The sequence below is a fragment of the Dicentrarchus labrax genome, unplaced genomic scaffold, assembly GCF_905237075.1.
Source record: "Dicentrarchus labrax unplaced genomic scaffold, dlabrax2021, whole genome shotgun sequence".
NCBI lineage: Eukaryota > Metazoa > Chordata > Actinopteri > Moronidae > Dicentrarchus > Dicentrarchus labrax.
The window spans coordinates 21,610,141-21,626,123 of record NW_026136719.1 but is presented as its reverse complement, the minus strand read 5'-3'; the positions used below and the strand labels follow the sequence as shown (position 1 = coordinate 21,626,123).

General features: G+C 42.5%; 1 protein-coding gene across 2 annotated transcripts in view; it reads left to right on the top strand.

Moving 5' to 3' along the window:
* Positions 1–15,726, top strand: part of kif26ba (kinesin family member 26Ba) — an 85,930-nt gene extending 70,204 nt beyond the window's left edge. For both annotated transcript variants that reach the window (XM_051379182.1, XM_051379181.1), the window contains 16 exons: positions 599–931; positions 1,040–1,216; positions 1,746–1,884; positions 2,081–2,351; positions 2,447–2,548; positions 2,778–2,905; positions 3,483–3,662; positions 3,833–4,143; positions 4,492–5,182; positions 5,465–6,405; positions 6,600–6,832; positions 7,038–7,187; positions 7,278–7,492; positions 9,584–9,849; positions 10,961–11,111; positions 11,931–15,726. In XM_051379182.1, coding sequence (XP_051235142.1) covers positions 599–931; positions 1,040–1,216; positions 1,746–1,884; positions 2,081–2,351; positions 2,447–2,548; positions 2,778–2,905; positions 3,483–3,662; positions 3,833–4,143; positions 4,492–5,182; positions 5,465–6,405; positions 6,600–6,832; positions 7,038–7,187; positions 7,278–7,492; positions 9,584–9,849; positions 10,961–11,111; positions 11,931–12,079 — 4,437 coding nt within the window. In that variant the 3' untranslated portion in view covers positions 12,080–15,726. The remainder of the gene's footprint in view (positions 1–598; positions 932–1,039; positions 1,217–1,745; positions 1,885–2,080; positions 2,352–2,446; positions 2,549–2,777; positions 2,906–3,482; positions 3,663–3,832; positions 4,144–4,491; positions 5,183–5,464; positions 6,406–6,599; positions 6,833–7,037; positions 7,188–7,277; positions 7,493–9,583; positions 9,850–10,960; positions 11,112–11,930) is intronic.
* Positions 15,727–15,983: the final 257 nt, after the last annotated feature.

The following is a 15,983-nucleotide window of genomic DNA, read 5'->3' as shown; positions in this document are numbered from 1 at the left end:
AACTAAAACTTTAGGTACATTAAGTTCAAGATAAAGACAACTACAGTTACTGGCGACAATGCATGGCATGTTTTATTTTTGGAGTTAATGTGAAAATCTTTGTGTAACTAACCGCAAGTTGAAATTACTTTATTTGGAATGTCTGTGCTGAGTCGATTTCCAAATGTCATGCATTTTATCACCTCCTCTCCCTTTCCATCACATGTACGCTTAGTGCTGCTGACACCCTCTCTCATCTTTCACTTCTCATGTTCACTTATTTCAGAACTGTTCAGCTGAAGAAAAAGGAAAAGGGCTTCAGAGCTCTAAAAATAAAGCTCCAACTAGAGAAAACTGAAGTCATGAGTGCAAGTCTGTGACAGAAGTAGGAATAATTAAATTAAAGTTCTTATCTTAAATCTGTTACTTGGTTAGGCTGCACGTTGGTCCAGAATCTGTCTGGATGTCATCCTTTCCTCTCTCTTCCGACTCCCTCCGTTGTGAGCTGTCAATTAAAGGCTAAAAAAAAAAACACTCTCTGCGTATCTAAAAAGGGAATATATTTTCTCTCTCACCACCTTACACTGCCTTCTCTTTGCCTGTCTCTGTCTGTCCTCAGCAATATACCTCCAGCTCCTCTGGAGGAGAGAGCTCCTGTGAGGAGGGTCGTATGCGTCGTCCTACCCACCTGCGACCTTTCCATCACCGTGGTGACACTGACTCTGACCTCCCATTGCTGCGACTGTCCAGTGACCCTGACGAATACTCGAGCAGCGAGCAGTCATGTGACACGGTGATCTACGTGGGCCCGAACGGTGCTGCGGTGTCAGATAGAGAGCTGACGGACAATGAGGGACCACCAGAATTTGTACCAATTATTCCGGCTTTGCTTCGAGGTAAACCGTCAGAGCAGCAGCAAACACAAAGTCAGGCAGCTGGAGTCCAGAACAAGGTAATTTAAATATATTTACATTCAGAGTTCAGACAATCAGCAGTAATCAGAAAAATATGTGTTGTAAAAACACCGGTTGACTTACTTCTCTGTGATTTCTTCTAACAGGTGCAGTCTCAGCCAGAGGACCAGCCCAGTGGCCCCGTTCAGTCCCTCCCTCAGCCCTCTCAATCACTACTTGGACAGCCATTGGCCCCAGTCCCAGAGGAGGGAGCTGAGTGCCTAAAGTGCAACACCTTTGCTGAGCTGCAGGAGAGACTGGACTGCATTGATGGCAGCGAGGAGGTGAAGAGAGTTTTATGTCCCTCTTTTGTTGTAATTATCTGAAATTGTTCTGTCAGTGTGATGGCATCTGCATTTGATGGGGAGTTTGACATGTTGTTTGACGGGTTGAACATTTTCATCTATTCAAAGGGAAACAGAAGTTTTGTCTCTATCTGGCTCAAATGTTCTGCATGTATCTGCAGAACCTTATGATTGCTGTCTGTAGTGGCAATTTTCTGTCCCTTCAAATAAGCATCTGCTTTCAATTGAGTTATTTTATAACACAACTGAAAGCGTGTGTTTGAAAAGGCATTGCATTATCATTGTTAAAATATTGGTACAGGACCCTGTTATTTGCATGTCACTAATGCAGGTTTTTATGTTGTTAGCAGCTCAAATGATCTTGTTTATTCTCATTCCCATCTCACACTAAAGGCGACATGTGGAGAGCATCTCCTTTGTCAACAATCAAATCAGACTAACTCAGGTATTCTCATATGAAGAAACAAGGCTTTTTCTTGTTCATCCATCTCTTTGTCCCTTTGTTCAGGTGGCAAAGTTCCCCTTTGAAGAGGTTCCAGCCAGCAAACAAGGTGCCAAACAAGAGCCATGTCCATCTTCAGCCATCCCAACCTCAGCTCCTTCTGCTCCTGGCTCTGCTGCTATGTTGGATACAGAAACCAAAACAGGTTAATTCATTGATAATATATATAATATAGAATATACAGTATACAGATATTGTATACCAGCATCTTATCATTTGTGACCAAAACCTGGCTTTGAAGGCTTCTGCGGGCCAGTTTGACAACTGTAGCTCTGTAATTTAGCAACAATCAGGTCCCATTTTACAGTGTTGTAAAACATTGCTCTGTCAAACATCTCCAGGCTCTGCATGTGCTGTAGGAGGTGCAGTGCAGTCCTTCTCCTCCTCAGCAGCAGCAGCAGCAGCAGCAACCTCCAGGAGGAGGACCAATGACCAGCAGCTGCAGGAGATCAAGGAAGTGGTGGAGGAGGCGGAGCTGGCCCAGACAATGATCCACAATCTAGCTCAGAGTTCTGGTTCACCCATAGTTACGAGTGCCAGGAGTGTTACAGGAAGTAGCAGCATCACCTCTAACCCCCTGCACAGGGGCAAGAGCTCCCACCTGAATGACAGGTGAGGACACTCTTTCTTGCAAATGTTGCTAGAAGCCATTGGCAAGTATTTGCCTTTAACTCACAAGATGTTTTGGTTATTGTCTCTCTGATCAGCCGCGAGAGTTTGAATGCGGCCAGTAACACCGACGGGAAGGCACGCCCACTAGGATCACCACGCCTTGGCATTGCCAGCCTGACCAAAACCTCAGACTACAGGTACGCATTCATACACACGGGCGATAACTGTGGGCTTTTTTCCTTCTGTTCTGTTTCAGTAAAATGATTATTAACACATAAAAAAAACTGATGTTTCCATTATTACTGAATTGAATCATAAGCAGCAACAAAGGCACTGCTGGTGGGCTAATAAACAGTCTAAATGTGTAAGAAGACAGCCGCACAAAACACTGGCTCCATATTGTTTAATTCTGATGTTTCTCCTCAGGCCTCCGTCCTCTCCCTCCCAGCGGTGTAAAGTCTACACACAGAAGGGCGTGATGCCAGCAACACCCCCTCTGTCCTCATACACTCTGGCTCAAGACGGCCAGGCCACAGAAGCTTTGACCTCAGACAGTATGCATCTTTCTACGTGTTCATGCTTTAGAATTGAGCTTGTACTGAACCTCTAAATACATGTTTGATATTTATGATGATTAGTAACTTTTTCCATTTTTTGTTTCCTTTTCTTTCTTCTTTTTCTCTTATTAGTCTTACTTTGGCAAAGTTCAAGACCATTGCCACACTCAGTGGTGGAAGAATATCTAGATGTTTATATTTTATTAATTGATTTTCTGTTTTTCATATACTGTCATTAGTTTTGTAACACATGCTATGTCTGTTATTGGGCATCCTAACACGTATGTCTTCGTTCTTCAACTGTTAATCCCTCCCACAGGTAATGTTATTGCTGTTTTATACCAACATCTTGTCAAGGCGATAACAGAGTCTATGTAATTGTTTTGACGAATACAGTCAGTAAATAAACAGTAAAATACAGTCACACATTAAGTCACCTGAGCACAACACAGTTTATCTGCATAATAACAGGTGGTTCCAAATTGGCATCATAGTGTGATGCCAATTTTCTTGTATTCTGCACTTGGAAAATAACATTAATTACCACGCCAAATGTGTGTTTCTGATTCTGCAGACAGTTTGGCTGCAGACAGCGGCCGCTCCTCCACAGAGTCCCTGCTGTCCAGGACTTCTCCGGTGGGCATGAGCCCACAAGTCAGAGAGCCAACTCCATCTCTGTCTGCCAGCCTGGGCTCAGCTGAGACTCTCTGTGACGACGATGTCCCCCCGATACCATTGGACACGCACAGGGATGGTGAGTTGCAGTAAAGCACTGCTATTTTTACACAAGGAAAGGGGGTGAGTTGCAGAATAAGTCACATGAATCATATTCAAACCCTCAGAATTATGACGTGAAATATGCTGCACACAAAGCAAGAACAGGAAATGAACAAATTTGGTTTTCACACTCTCCTCCGCTTGCAGGACCAGCAGTATCTGTCGAAACAGTCAGTCCTCATTCACTTGGGGAGGATGAACTGGTATACACTGTGGCTTCTGGAGGTGTGGAGAACCTTGATCTTACAGCTCTCATGGAAACTCAGGGCCTGACCTGTCGTCCAACAAGCATCATCAGCTTCAACAGCGACCGCTGCTCTGTCACTGCCTTAACCTCGAGCTCTCAAGCTGTCAGCATCATCAGTGGTATTGCTGAGGATGGAACTGTGGGGGATTATCACATGCATGCAGGCCCTGCAACAAGCTCAGGGGTTACAGAGGTTGTTGCCATGGCAGAGGTTAGTGTGACTTACTTGCTTTGCATTTACAGTGACTAAGATCATTTGGAACGTAGATATGTGTCCTAAACTAAAGCTAATGTTCACACATAGCTGATTTGATATAATTTGAACCAAAATACAGAAAAATACCCACCATAGCAAAAGTAGCACACTAGGGTTGTGGGCCACTGAACACTGATGGAAAAATCTGTCTCATTACGGGATTCAGATTAAAAATTCAGATTCAAATTCACATATGAAGCAGATTTTTTTCTTTTTTTACAAAATGCTTTACAGAATTAGGAGTAAATTATGGTTGTTTGGATTTCAAGATGCCATACCTAATTGAATTATGTCCTGTCTTAGGTGGCCATGGCCAAGCTGCGGATGGAAGGTGAAGCCTTAGCCACAGTAATGTCTAACTGTGGTTCACCCATCTCCTCTTGGATGAGTGATCTTAGTGTGGGCAGTGAAGCTGACCAGTCTCTCCACAGCTTCAGTCAGTCCCAGAGCCAGCAAGGGGAGGCCCTGGCTGAACCTGAACCTAACCAGAGCCTTCCCTTTGGAGTGGAGGGGTTGGGTGGTTATGAAAGCTGTGGTAGTCCGAGAAGAGGGAGTCTGGAAGGGGAGGTGGTGCTGTCAGTAAACAAGAGCGACAAGGGAACTCCAACCAAAGACAGGCTAAGGAAACTGCCTCCCTCCATGGCTAAAACTAACATCCAAATCCTGGCTGGACCTGGTAACTTCTCTCCCTTCAAGACCACCATCAGTGTGCACCCATGTGTGGCTGTCAAACCCATGGTTTTACAGGAACCAACAATCCTCTCGTCACCTACCAAGACCAGCTTCATGAAAGACCATGGCAAGTTTAACGCACCACTTTTAGCTTCTATTTCCAGTGAGATGAGCTTTGAGGACCCCTGGTTGAAGCGAGGCATGGAGGAGGGGAGGTCCAGGGAGCTTGTGTGTGAAGTGAAGCCAGGGAAGAGGGAGGTGGAGCATTCAAAGAGCCAGGCTGGAGCTGGGACCAGGGACCACCAGAGCTTCTGCCAGGATGGTAAGCAGGGTTGGACTGGGATAATAATTCAGGATGGGAATGTAACATCAGTCCAGGCCAGTCAGTCAATTGCACTTCGATATTTAAGGCTACAGGAAAAAGTAATATATATAATTTTTGTACATGTATGAAGTTTCGAACAAAGTATCAGGAAGGGTAGTTGGAGTATAATGTTAATGCCGATGGAAAGAAACACGGAAATGTTGTTTCAAAGTAAAAGATTTGCAGGATTCTTAATTTTAACTGTGTGTTCTTTCTTATCTGCTATTCTTCCATCTCCAGGTGGAGATCATGGCAGCTCTAGTTCAGGTGGTGAGGTTGTGTCATCTCCAGATTCCTTTAAGAGAGTGGTGGATAGCTGTGAGATGGTTGCGGTTGTTGCCCAGGGAGAATACCTGACTAGTATGTACAGCCCAGATATCCACCGCACTGCCAGTCTTCCCCGCGGCTGGCACCGTCTCAACCGTCACGATGGCTTAGACAATGGAGTTGAGTATCGTAATCTTGGCGTCACCACTTCAACTCCCTGCAGCCCTCGCGCCACACTTGACCGCCGGGGATCAACTGGAAAACAGGGCATTTTCTCCCACAAGAAGGGGGGAATACCACCTCTGCCACCAGTACGGAAGTCCAGCCTCGACCAGCGGAACAGGGCAGCCAGCCCTCTCCACCAGCTCAACCACGGAATCTCATTACTGGGCAGCTCAACAGATGCTGCAGGGATATCTGGATGTGGCCCCGCAGGTGTCAGCAGACAACGAGGCTCCAGCATAGACAGCAGCAGACTTTTCAGTGCCAAGTTGGAACAGCTTGCAAACAGAACCAACTCTCTGGGTCGGGTCCACACCTCCCACAGTGGTTCGCACCACTACGACTGCTTCTCTCTGGAGAGGGGTGGCAGCCTGAGAGGGGGAGGAGGAGTGAGGGGGGACAGCACCATGCCTCGTACTGGGCGCAGCCTCACCCGTGCTGGATCAGTATCTTCTCCTACAGGAAACAACAGCAGCCCCAGTTTCAACACCAGTCCCGGGCCAAGCAGTGCTCCACAGTCACCAGCCAAAACCAGCAGCCAGTCAAAGATCTCAGCAGTTAGTAAGCTGCTGATGACCAGCAGTCCCAAGACCAGAAGTCTGTCTGCCTCCAGCACCAAGACTCTGAGCTTCTCCAACAAGTCCTTAAGCCAAGCTTCCAGTCGCAGCTCCAGCCTTCCTCCAAATGGAAAGGTAGGAGGGAAAGTTTCTTCACAGCAAATGTAAAAAGCAGAATACTGCTCATTAGATTAGGTGAACCACCCAATTTTAACAGCGACTATTAAACACAGAATACGTTCATCATTTACTCAATGCAAATAATTCAAGGGGTCATGGCTTCCATTCTTCCTTCCAATCACCGAACCGCCATTTATCTGTTTTCTCAGCCCCAGAGTTCAGTCCAGGGCCCTCTGCAGCAGCAAGGACCTTCCCCTGTAACCTGGTCTACCCAGTCTTTGAGCCGCAGTCGAGGGGGAAGCCTGGCTGCCAAGCTGCCTCTCCGGGCTGTCAACGGTCGAATCTCAGAACTCCTCCAGGGAAGTGCAGGCTCCCGTACTAGGAGTCATTCCCAGGGAGGAGGCACAGATCTAGCAGAGGAAAGAGGAGTTGGAGGGGCAAGGTTAGTTAGTTTTAATTTATTTATTTTGCAATCCAAGCATTTAATGAATCCTAAACAAAGAAAACTGTTCAGTTCAGTTCAACTTCCATCAGGGACTATTGTTTCATGTCATTCCCTCTGCTCTCTACTTTTATCCATTAACTAAAAAAGGTGGAAATAATTAGCTTATGGTTTCAACTCTTTTATCCTATGTTCCTGTTCTCAGTGGAGGAGGAGCTGGAGCAGGAGGTGGTGGTGGAGGTGCCCTGGGAGAGGAGAAGGCAGCAGTGGTCCAAACTCTCCCCTCTCCCTACAGCAAGATCACAGCTCCTAGAAAACCACACCGCTGCAGCAGCGGCCATGCAAGTGACAACAGGTATAAACTCACTGTAAAATCTGTAATTTTCACAAAACTCTTTTGGTGTTGCTTTGACCTATAACTGTCATCTGATTTGGACTTTAACAGCAGTGTACTGAGTGGTGAGCTCCCCCCGGCCATGGGGAAGACGGCCTTGTTTTACCACAGTGGGGGCAGCAGTGGCTATGAGAGCATGCTGAGAGACAGCAGCGAGAACACCGGAAGTACCTCCTCCGCTCAGGACTCTCTCAGTGAGCATAGTTCAGCCACCACCTCCTCCAGACGGAGCTCCAAGAGCAGCAAGAAGAGCAGGAGCAACACAGGTCACAATTAAACATTTAAAGCTACTTTCTAAGCATTACTTTAATGATATTTTTTACTGAATTGAATCATCAAGAAAGGCTATTTTTTTTTTATAGAGGGGTGAATTCATGTAATTTGCTTTAATCTGCAGAGCTAACCCTTAATTTAAATATGACAAAGCTATGAGTGTGGTCTGAATTAGAAAAGAAACCGAAAGCTAAGAAAGTAGGATAGAACTGATAGAAAGAAAGAGAAAGACCTTTATGAAAAATGATTACCAGGTAAGGGAAAAGTGAAGAAAGCTGTGGTTGCAGAAGGAGCCAGGTAGGAAAGGTGACCCTGACCATCCATCTGTGAAATGGTAAAGGGAATCTGCTGGTGTGGGCTGTAATGAATATATATTCACCAGAACGCCATACAGAGAGGCTGCTAATGCGCCTGCCATATTACACTCTACTGGTTAAGCATAAGGATGGATATGTGTATAAAATCAGATTAGACAGAGGCAGCTCTTCCTGGTGAGTTTAAATTGGAGTGACCCTTTGTGTGCTGGTTGCAGCCTCACCTCCTACCATGCAGCATGAAGTCTGGATTTACTCCCATTTTCCTTTAACAACAACTGATTCTGTGCTTCAAAGAGAGCATCGACTGTCAAACTGTCACAAGAAGACACAAAACCAAAAAGGATTACTCCATGTTTGTTGCACATGTTGAAGATGGATATGACAGTTCAGTCCCAATTCAGGCAGACAGAGCATAAATAGGAAGAGGAAGAAAGGGCAGATGTGCCACAGACTGTGGCAACCAAAATGTTAATCACATCTCCAGCTGAGTCTCTCTTTGTGCTTGATTTCCATTAGATTTAATTCACAAGCTCTCTCTCATTTTTTCTTCAAGGTCTCTTCCCCTGCTTTTCATCTATTCATCTCACATTTTCTACCTCATTTGTCCAACTCTCTCCTCTTGCACCGTCCCCTCCCTGCAGACCCTCAATCTTACCCCTTATATTCCGCTTCTTACTACGTAATGAAATACAAATGTCTCTGCTTGACCTGTCAGTGCCGCACTGAGACCAAAAGACAGCTGCAACCTTATTAAAATCACCACTGTCTCTCACTCTAACCTTATCTCTCAGTTCCTGTTCAATCTGATAACTCTCACTCCTGTCGACATGGCTGGCAATTTCTATGCAAAGTGTGTGTGCATGTATGAGTGTGTGTGTTCGTTCCAGTGTGGTGGGCAGATTAGAGAGTGACCTGCTGCTCTTATCTATGAGCTTCATGAACAAAGACTAAACTTTTTATCTTGCTTCACGCTCCATTATCTGTTTCTCATTCTCTTTCTCCTTTTTCAGCCACTCAGTACTTTTCTTTTGTTCTTTCCTTTCTGTCTCTCTCCAGGGATTCATCCATCTACCTCTCTTTTCTCTCCCACCCATCATGTCTTTCCTCAGCTTACAATATTTTGCTTTTATATTCATATCTCCCTTATTTCCCCTATAAGATACTTATTTTGATGCAAAGCAAATGGTAAAGAGTGAACAAGTACATTATGGGTTCCCTGTTGAACATGTGACCCCACCAGTATGTGGTATGTCAGATATGTTAGATTAAAGGTATAAATTGACATTTTAGGATGTTTGAGAGTTAGATAAGATGATCAATACAACTCTCATATATGTCATATATGTTTAATATAAGGTTATAGCCAGCAGACATTAGCTTAGCTTAGCTTAGCACAAAGACTGGAAACAGGGGGAAAATCTAGCCTGGCTCGGTCCAAATATAACAAAATCTGCTTACCAGCACCTCTAATGAAAATAAAGACGTTATATATTATTTAATATAGAAATATATGTATTTATTGTATATATATCTGTTGACCACTCGCAGTGACTTGACTTCCTGGTGCCTTGTTGTTGCTATGAGAGTGTATTTGTAAAGTTAAGTTAATTGGCTACTGGTTGGCCTTATGTTATGGTGATAATTCATGCTACTTGATAAATAAATAAGAGTGTAAATGAAGGGCTACTAACCGTGTATAGCACCAAATGTGTTTCTTTGTTTTTTTTTTTTTATTCTCTTTATTTTATTATTTATTTGTTCTTTCAGGCCTCCAGCGTCGTCGTCTGATCCCAGCACTGACCTTGGACTCTTCCACCTCCTCCCCTTCTCACCGCTCCTCCAAACAGACCATCACTTCCTCTTCTTCCTCTTCCTCCAGCCCAGGTGCATGCTGGGTAGATGGCCCATTAGGGCCCCCAGCTCCCTCAAACCTCCGGGCAGTGACTGCAACGACAGACACCTTTGAGATCAAAGTGTACGAGATAGATGACGTCGAGCGTCTGCAGAAGAGGAGAGACAAAGGAGGGAGCAAGGTGAGAGAGAGAAAGGATGTGGGTGAGGCTATGAGAATTACAGACATGGCAGGTACAGAACAGACTAAAATTCCCCAATCTCTGCAGGTAAAAGTAACTCATTCACATACAGTAAGGATAAAGTGAGGGAAAAGATAAGGGCTGTAACTGAAAAGGAGGGAGAAAGTCAGCATAACAGTATGGAGGAAAGTATTTGGAAAGAGGGAGCAAAGAAAACAGGAAAGGGTTAAATAAAGGATAATGCGTGTGAGGAGAATACACTGTATGGTAGGTTGAAGGAGCATAAGGAATGGATGTGGGGAGAAAATTAAAGAAGCTGGAGAGCCAAAGAGCAGAAAAGGAGGCCCAGGGGGCAGGAGGCATATTGCACTTGATGTCAGTGAAATTGATGTGATGAATAATAGTTGTGGGAGACATTCGAAAGCAATAAGTGTTCTGTTGGACACTGTTGTTGTAGGAGAACGAAAGGGGGGAGGAAGGGGAAGAGGAAAAGAGACTAAGGGATCTGAGCGTGTCAACGAGGAAAGGGACTTAAAAACAAACACTCAGTTTTAAAAATACAACAGATACAAGATATTTACTAAATGAATTAATCAACATTAGCACTACATTTTATATGAATAGTGAGCCAAATGAATCTACATTCGATTTCCCTCTGTGTTACTTTTAAAGTATCATTTTAGAAATGATTAAAAATTCCCAAGATTTAGCAGAATACAGAGTGGTACTGAACTCAAATGCAAATGAATGCACGGTGCAAGTTTTTGGGTTTCCACTCTTAAACCTTCATGTAGTCAGGGGAGGGATCATTGTGAGCTTTGGGGAAGACGACGGGAAAGAAAACCATGAAATATAGATTTTCCCTGCAGTGGCCTTAAGAAAGCCACTTAACCCCCCACTGTTCCGGTGAAGCTGCTCAGTGTCCGAAAGTACTCAAGTGCAGTCACACTGAGAGTCGATAAGGTGTGAATGCATGTAACTGTGTGAATGTTAAGCAGGCTGCTGCTGACAGAGAGCGACATGTGTTTCACAACACACTCCTCCGGATAAATGAATACAGGTGAATAAAATTGATACGTGTCTGTCTGTCTGTCCTCTGTCTGCGTGTCAGGAGGTGGTGTATGTCAGTGCCAAGCTCCGCCTGTTGGAGCATCGTCAGCAGAGAATTAGTGAAGTCAGAGCCAAGTACCAGTGTCTGAAGAAGGAGCTGGAACAAACCAAACAGTACCTGATGCTGGAGCCACACAAATGGACCACCGAGTGTAAGTGGGAGTCACATTAGGGAGTGTGTGTGTGTGTGTGTGTGTGTGTGTGTGTGTGTGTGTGTGTGTGTGTGTGTGTGTGTGTGTGTGTGACAGAGACAGCGTGTTGGGATGTACTATGTGTGTGTGTGTGTGTGGTATTAGGTATTCTACACTAGTAGTTCTCAACAGGTTAGAAAATGTTTTTATGAGATGATTGATTGAAAAACACAAACAATATCAAGTTATTAAGCATATTTTTCTGTAATGTGTGTAATGGCAGTTTCATCCATTTTTTATTTGTATAAAAAGAGACCTGTTCTTTATTTTGTAGCCTAAAAGGAAGGTTTAAAAAGAAAAAGGCTGATGTTATTCTATATTTCATCTTAATGTCAACCAATCTAATGGAAGTGAAACGACCAAAACCAACAAAGCATTAGAGTATGCATACTTTCCGACTTCCTTACCTTGTTTGTGAACTGCAGCCTCATTGGTTCTTTCTGAGCACTCATCTTCAAAATGAGTATAAATATATATTTTCATTTTTAAGGCAGGCTCAGTAAATTTCTAGAACAGTTGGGCACTTAAGTTTTTAGCAAACATTTCCCAAATAGGGGTAAATACCACATTTGTTTGTTAGGGATTATTTCCAGCTGCAGACTAACACACAGTTAATCACTGGTTTTGAACTTTCATTAGAATTTGTTGGCAATAGGAAAAATACAGAATATCACCAGACTTATCCATTAAAATTATTTATATAGTCATAAACAAAGTACATGTAACAGTGTTTTAGCAAAGTGTGTCATACCTTTTCTCTGCCTGTCGGTCCATATCCAGTTGAGCTACAGCAGGCCTACGAAGTGGACTCTCTGGAGTATTTGGAAGCTCTGGAGACTGTGACAGACAAACTGGAGACCAGAGTCAACTTCTGCAAAGCCCACCTCATGATGATCACCTGCTTTGACGTGTCCTCCAGACACCGGTAGACAGATGGAAGGACGGAGGGCTGGAGGACGGAGAGGCAGACACACAGCTGGACACAATTAGATGTCAACATTTGGACTTTTTGCCCCCTGATTAATCAAAGACCTTTAGAAAGTATCTCCTAAACTAATACATCTCATTGGATGGATGGATAGTTGGGAGACAGGGATGGACTGACTTGATCCTGCATGTCATCCTCCAAATGTAAGTAGGCAGAAGGACAGATGGATGCAGAGATGAAGGGATAAAAGGAATGGAGATCTATACAGATATCTAACAAGCCAACAAGCAGATAAGTCCGTAGTTTTTTTTTTCTTGGGGGCTTGGACACAAACTCAGAAGCAGACATTAATCAGCATCTAATGGATGGGCTTTGAGTCTGAAAAGAAACATCAAACATACCACACAGTTTCCAGATAAGTGAATAATTGGACTGCTGAGACACCTCTGAGACTGAGTCTGAGCAGAAGAAAGGAGTGGAGAGAGAGGAACACAAACTGCCATTTTTTAAACAAAAAGGATAAAGAAAAAGTGTAGGAGAGGAGAAGAACGATTTCCCATCTCCTATCGTTTTAGGAGAGCACTTGTTAGAGTTTACGAAGTCGAGAGCTGTTGGCAGAGTGCTCGCTACAGAATGGCCTGGTATTGTTGTTCAGTTAATAAAAGAGACTGACCAAGAGAAAGACAGGAGGACAAAGATAAATGATTTAGATAAGTGCCTTGTGAACATTTCAACAATACCAAGACCGATTCTCTTTCTCTCTGAATTTGTGTACTTGCAGTAAGTATGGTGCTAGCATAGAAATATAAAAAACCACAAAAGATCAGTGTCCTTGGAAAATCTTTGAATTTATAGCCATTTCTAAATGTGATGTTTTACTGTGGGTCAATGTTTCACTATATCATAAACAACTAATACTGTATGTTTGAATGGTCTTTGGTACAGTGAGGAGATAAGAGATTTTTAACTGGATCCCTAACTAAAAATGTTAAAGAAGACCTACGGAACATGGAGACTAACACCAAGTTCCCCTTAAAACAACAAACCTTGGCAAGGACCAAAAGTCAGATTTGAAAAACACACCCGATTTTTCCAGGACACAGAGTTATGTGTGTTTAAAACAAAGAAAAAAAGCACTAACTCTAGTTTGTTGTGGTGGTTGTTTTTACCTTGACTTCACTCACATACAGAGCACATCTGAATTTTGACCCTCTGAGGCATACATACATTTCCCCTGATACAGATGTGATGGCTTTTTCATGTTCACAAAGCAATGAAACGTCTGAGTCACACAAGAGTTGAAATGAAAATGTTTTTTCTCTGATCCAGTGTGAAGTACATCCATCGATTGACTTGACGGACTGTCAGACTGACTGACAGTTATTCTGTATGTTATTTGTATCTGTGTTGTTCTGCTCTATTCTAAAAGAAACTGAATGATTTGTCAATGTGTGTGTTTTATAATAAGGTATCCTTTTTTATTTGAGTGCAATGGGACCACGTAGAGACTATGTATGATAGTAGGCTCATGGAAATAGATTAAAGAGATATTTAAGAGTAAACTGTAAGGAGGACACAGGTACAAGATAAGCTCATTGATATACAGTGTTAAAGGCCTGTATTATTGGCACAAAGTAGTGAATTTAGACTGGAAATACTTATTTGGGACTTCAATTATGCTTACAAATGGGCTACTTACAGTAAATAGTTCCAGTATAGTCTTTTACTGAAAGGACACAGACGTTATAAAGGAACAACTAAAATATATATATTTAAAGGAATGAAAGAGAACTAAAGAAAGAAAAGGATGATGACCAAATTAAGAGGAAAAGATCTCTTCCTGGTTCCATTTTTTTTGGATGGATAGCAACACTTATGATTTGTTAATATTATTATCTATGGTGCTTGAGATGTTTATGATCTAAATGTTTGTACAAATATAAATATATGAAAGAGCCTGTTTCCCTCTGACATTCAGAACAATACCCTTCGAATGCTTCTTCTATATTGCCGTCATCACGTCTGTCACCACCCTCTCCTCTGAATGCCTTTTCCGCAGCAAGCAGAGAGCATTCTGGGAGATCCTGTTAGTTGTCTGAGAGGTAAAATGAGGAACAGACACCAACTGTAATGATATTGGTGTGATTTGTCAAAAGCATCGTAGTGCTAAATTTATCTTTATCCTAACAGAGCAAACTCAGTTCTTATCTTTTCCACTGGAGTGGCAGCAGGAAATAGGCAGGAAATGACTTTAAATGTTTTAAACGTCTCCTGGTTGACTGTAAAGAGGTGACAGTCATTCATTGTGTGTGGCGTACACCTGCAGTGTCAGCCACGGAAAATTACCCCTGAAACTAAGATGTTTTTGACAGACTGGACCAATGAAGCATTTTCACAGGAGACAGACAAAGTAGCCGTGTGACATCGCTGATCGTTTAAGTTCACCGTGCCAGTCATGAATGAAGGTTTATTTATTTGAGCTCAGGAGAGCAGAGTCGCTTATTATTATGTTCTTATTTATTTACACCTTCTGATCTTAAAAGTTACTATGCATTTAAGAAAAAGAAAAAAATAACTGTACATATTTTGCTGAGCCCATGTCATATATAAATATATATACTGTACACATATCATATATACGCTCATTTTTATTTTATATATTTTCTGTTTCTATTTCATTTGCTCCTGTTGTTCGTGTTGGAGATTGTAATGGGTTTGGGTTTCCTAAAACATTCACATCCAGGGTGGTTAATGTGGTTCAAGGAAGGTATTCGATTGAATACAGACCAGACTTTTTTTTTTTTTTTTTACATGTGATGAGGAAAACAGTTGAGTATGGAGACAACAGTGTTGTTCAGTAAAATGCCAGTATATTCGACACAACCATGTGTAATTAGCAGTGGATGTTTTGGGAACCCCAACCTCCGAATGAGCTAAACGGCCTGTACTTGTTTCCAGATTTCAGATGCTATGTGTGTCACTGCCAAATCTACTGTGGTAGCGCTTTATAATTCTAGCAATAATTGTGACAAACACTCAAGGTTTTGGTGGCCCCATATTGTTTAAAATAGTCCATGTAAACTTTTCAGGAATTAGCAAGCATGCTAAAAGGGATGCACTCACTTGTCTGGTGCTTTAAATAAAACTATTCACCGTTGTATCAGGTTGGAGAGCAAAAAAAAACACAGTCTAATGAACAAATTGACGTATGTGCTGTTACGTGTTTTTAGAATTATAATGTGTTATCTGGAAATCTGACACATAGCATCTTTAAGTTCTTAAGGAGTATTGAATAGTCTGGGTCAGACCACATTTTCCAAAAGCAGATTATATCAGTTGTAGTAAGACAACTTCTGATCAGTTGTAAGACAGTGGTTGCAAAATCTCTACATACCTGATTAAAACAAGTTTGAATGTGTCAGAGTGCCAATCTGTTAATTAAAAGAATGAGTTAATTAGGGTTACGACACGTCATCAGTGCAAACCAGAGAAGTGTGAGAGTTTCACTGTGTGTGTCGTCTCCATGATTCAAGACTGCAATCACCACGTCCTCTGCAGATTTACTGTTTTGGAGAAATGTGGTCCGACACATGGTGTTGATGGAAGAGCAAGATGGAGGGATGTAAATAAAGAAATGTATTGAAAGAGTTTCACATCTGATTTTTCGTTTTTTTAATGCAAAATAGTCAACAAAGCACCAGCCAGACAGCCGGTATGCAGTCTGTGCTAATCCCAATGAAATGCCCACATTTTGCATCATGGCTCAAACTCAAAAGATTTACTGAAAATATAGCTGCAGGCAGCTTTATAAGGTTTTATTCCACATTTTAATAACTACTGCCAATAAGATGAACATAAGTAAATGTTGAGTTATGTCTTATGTTTTTTCCACATCTCCTGTGTGC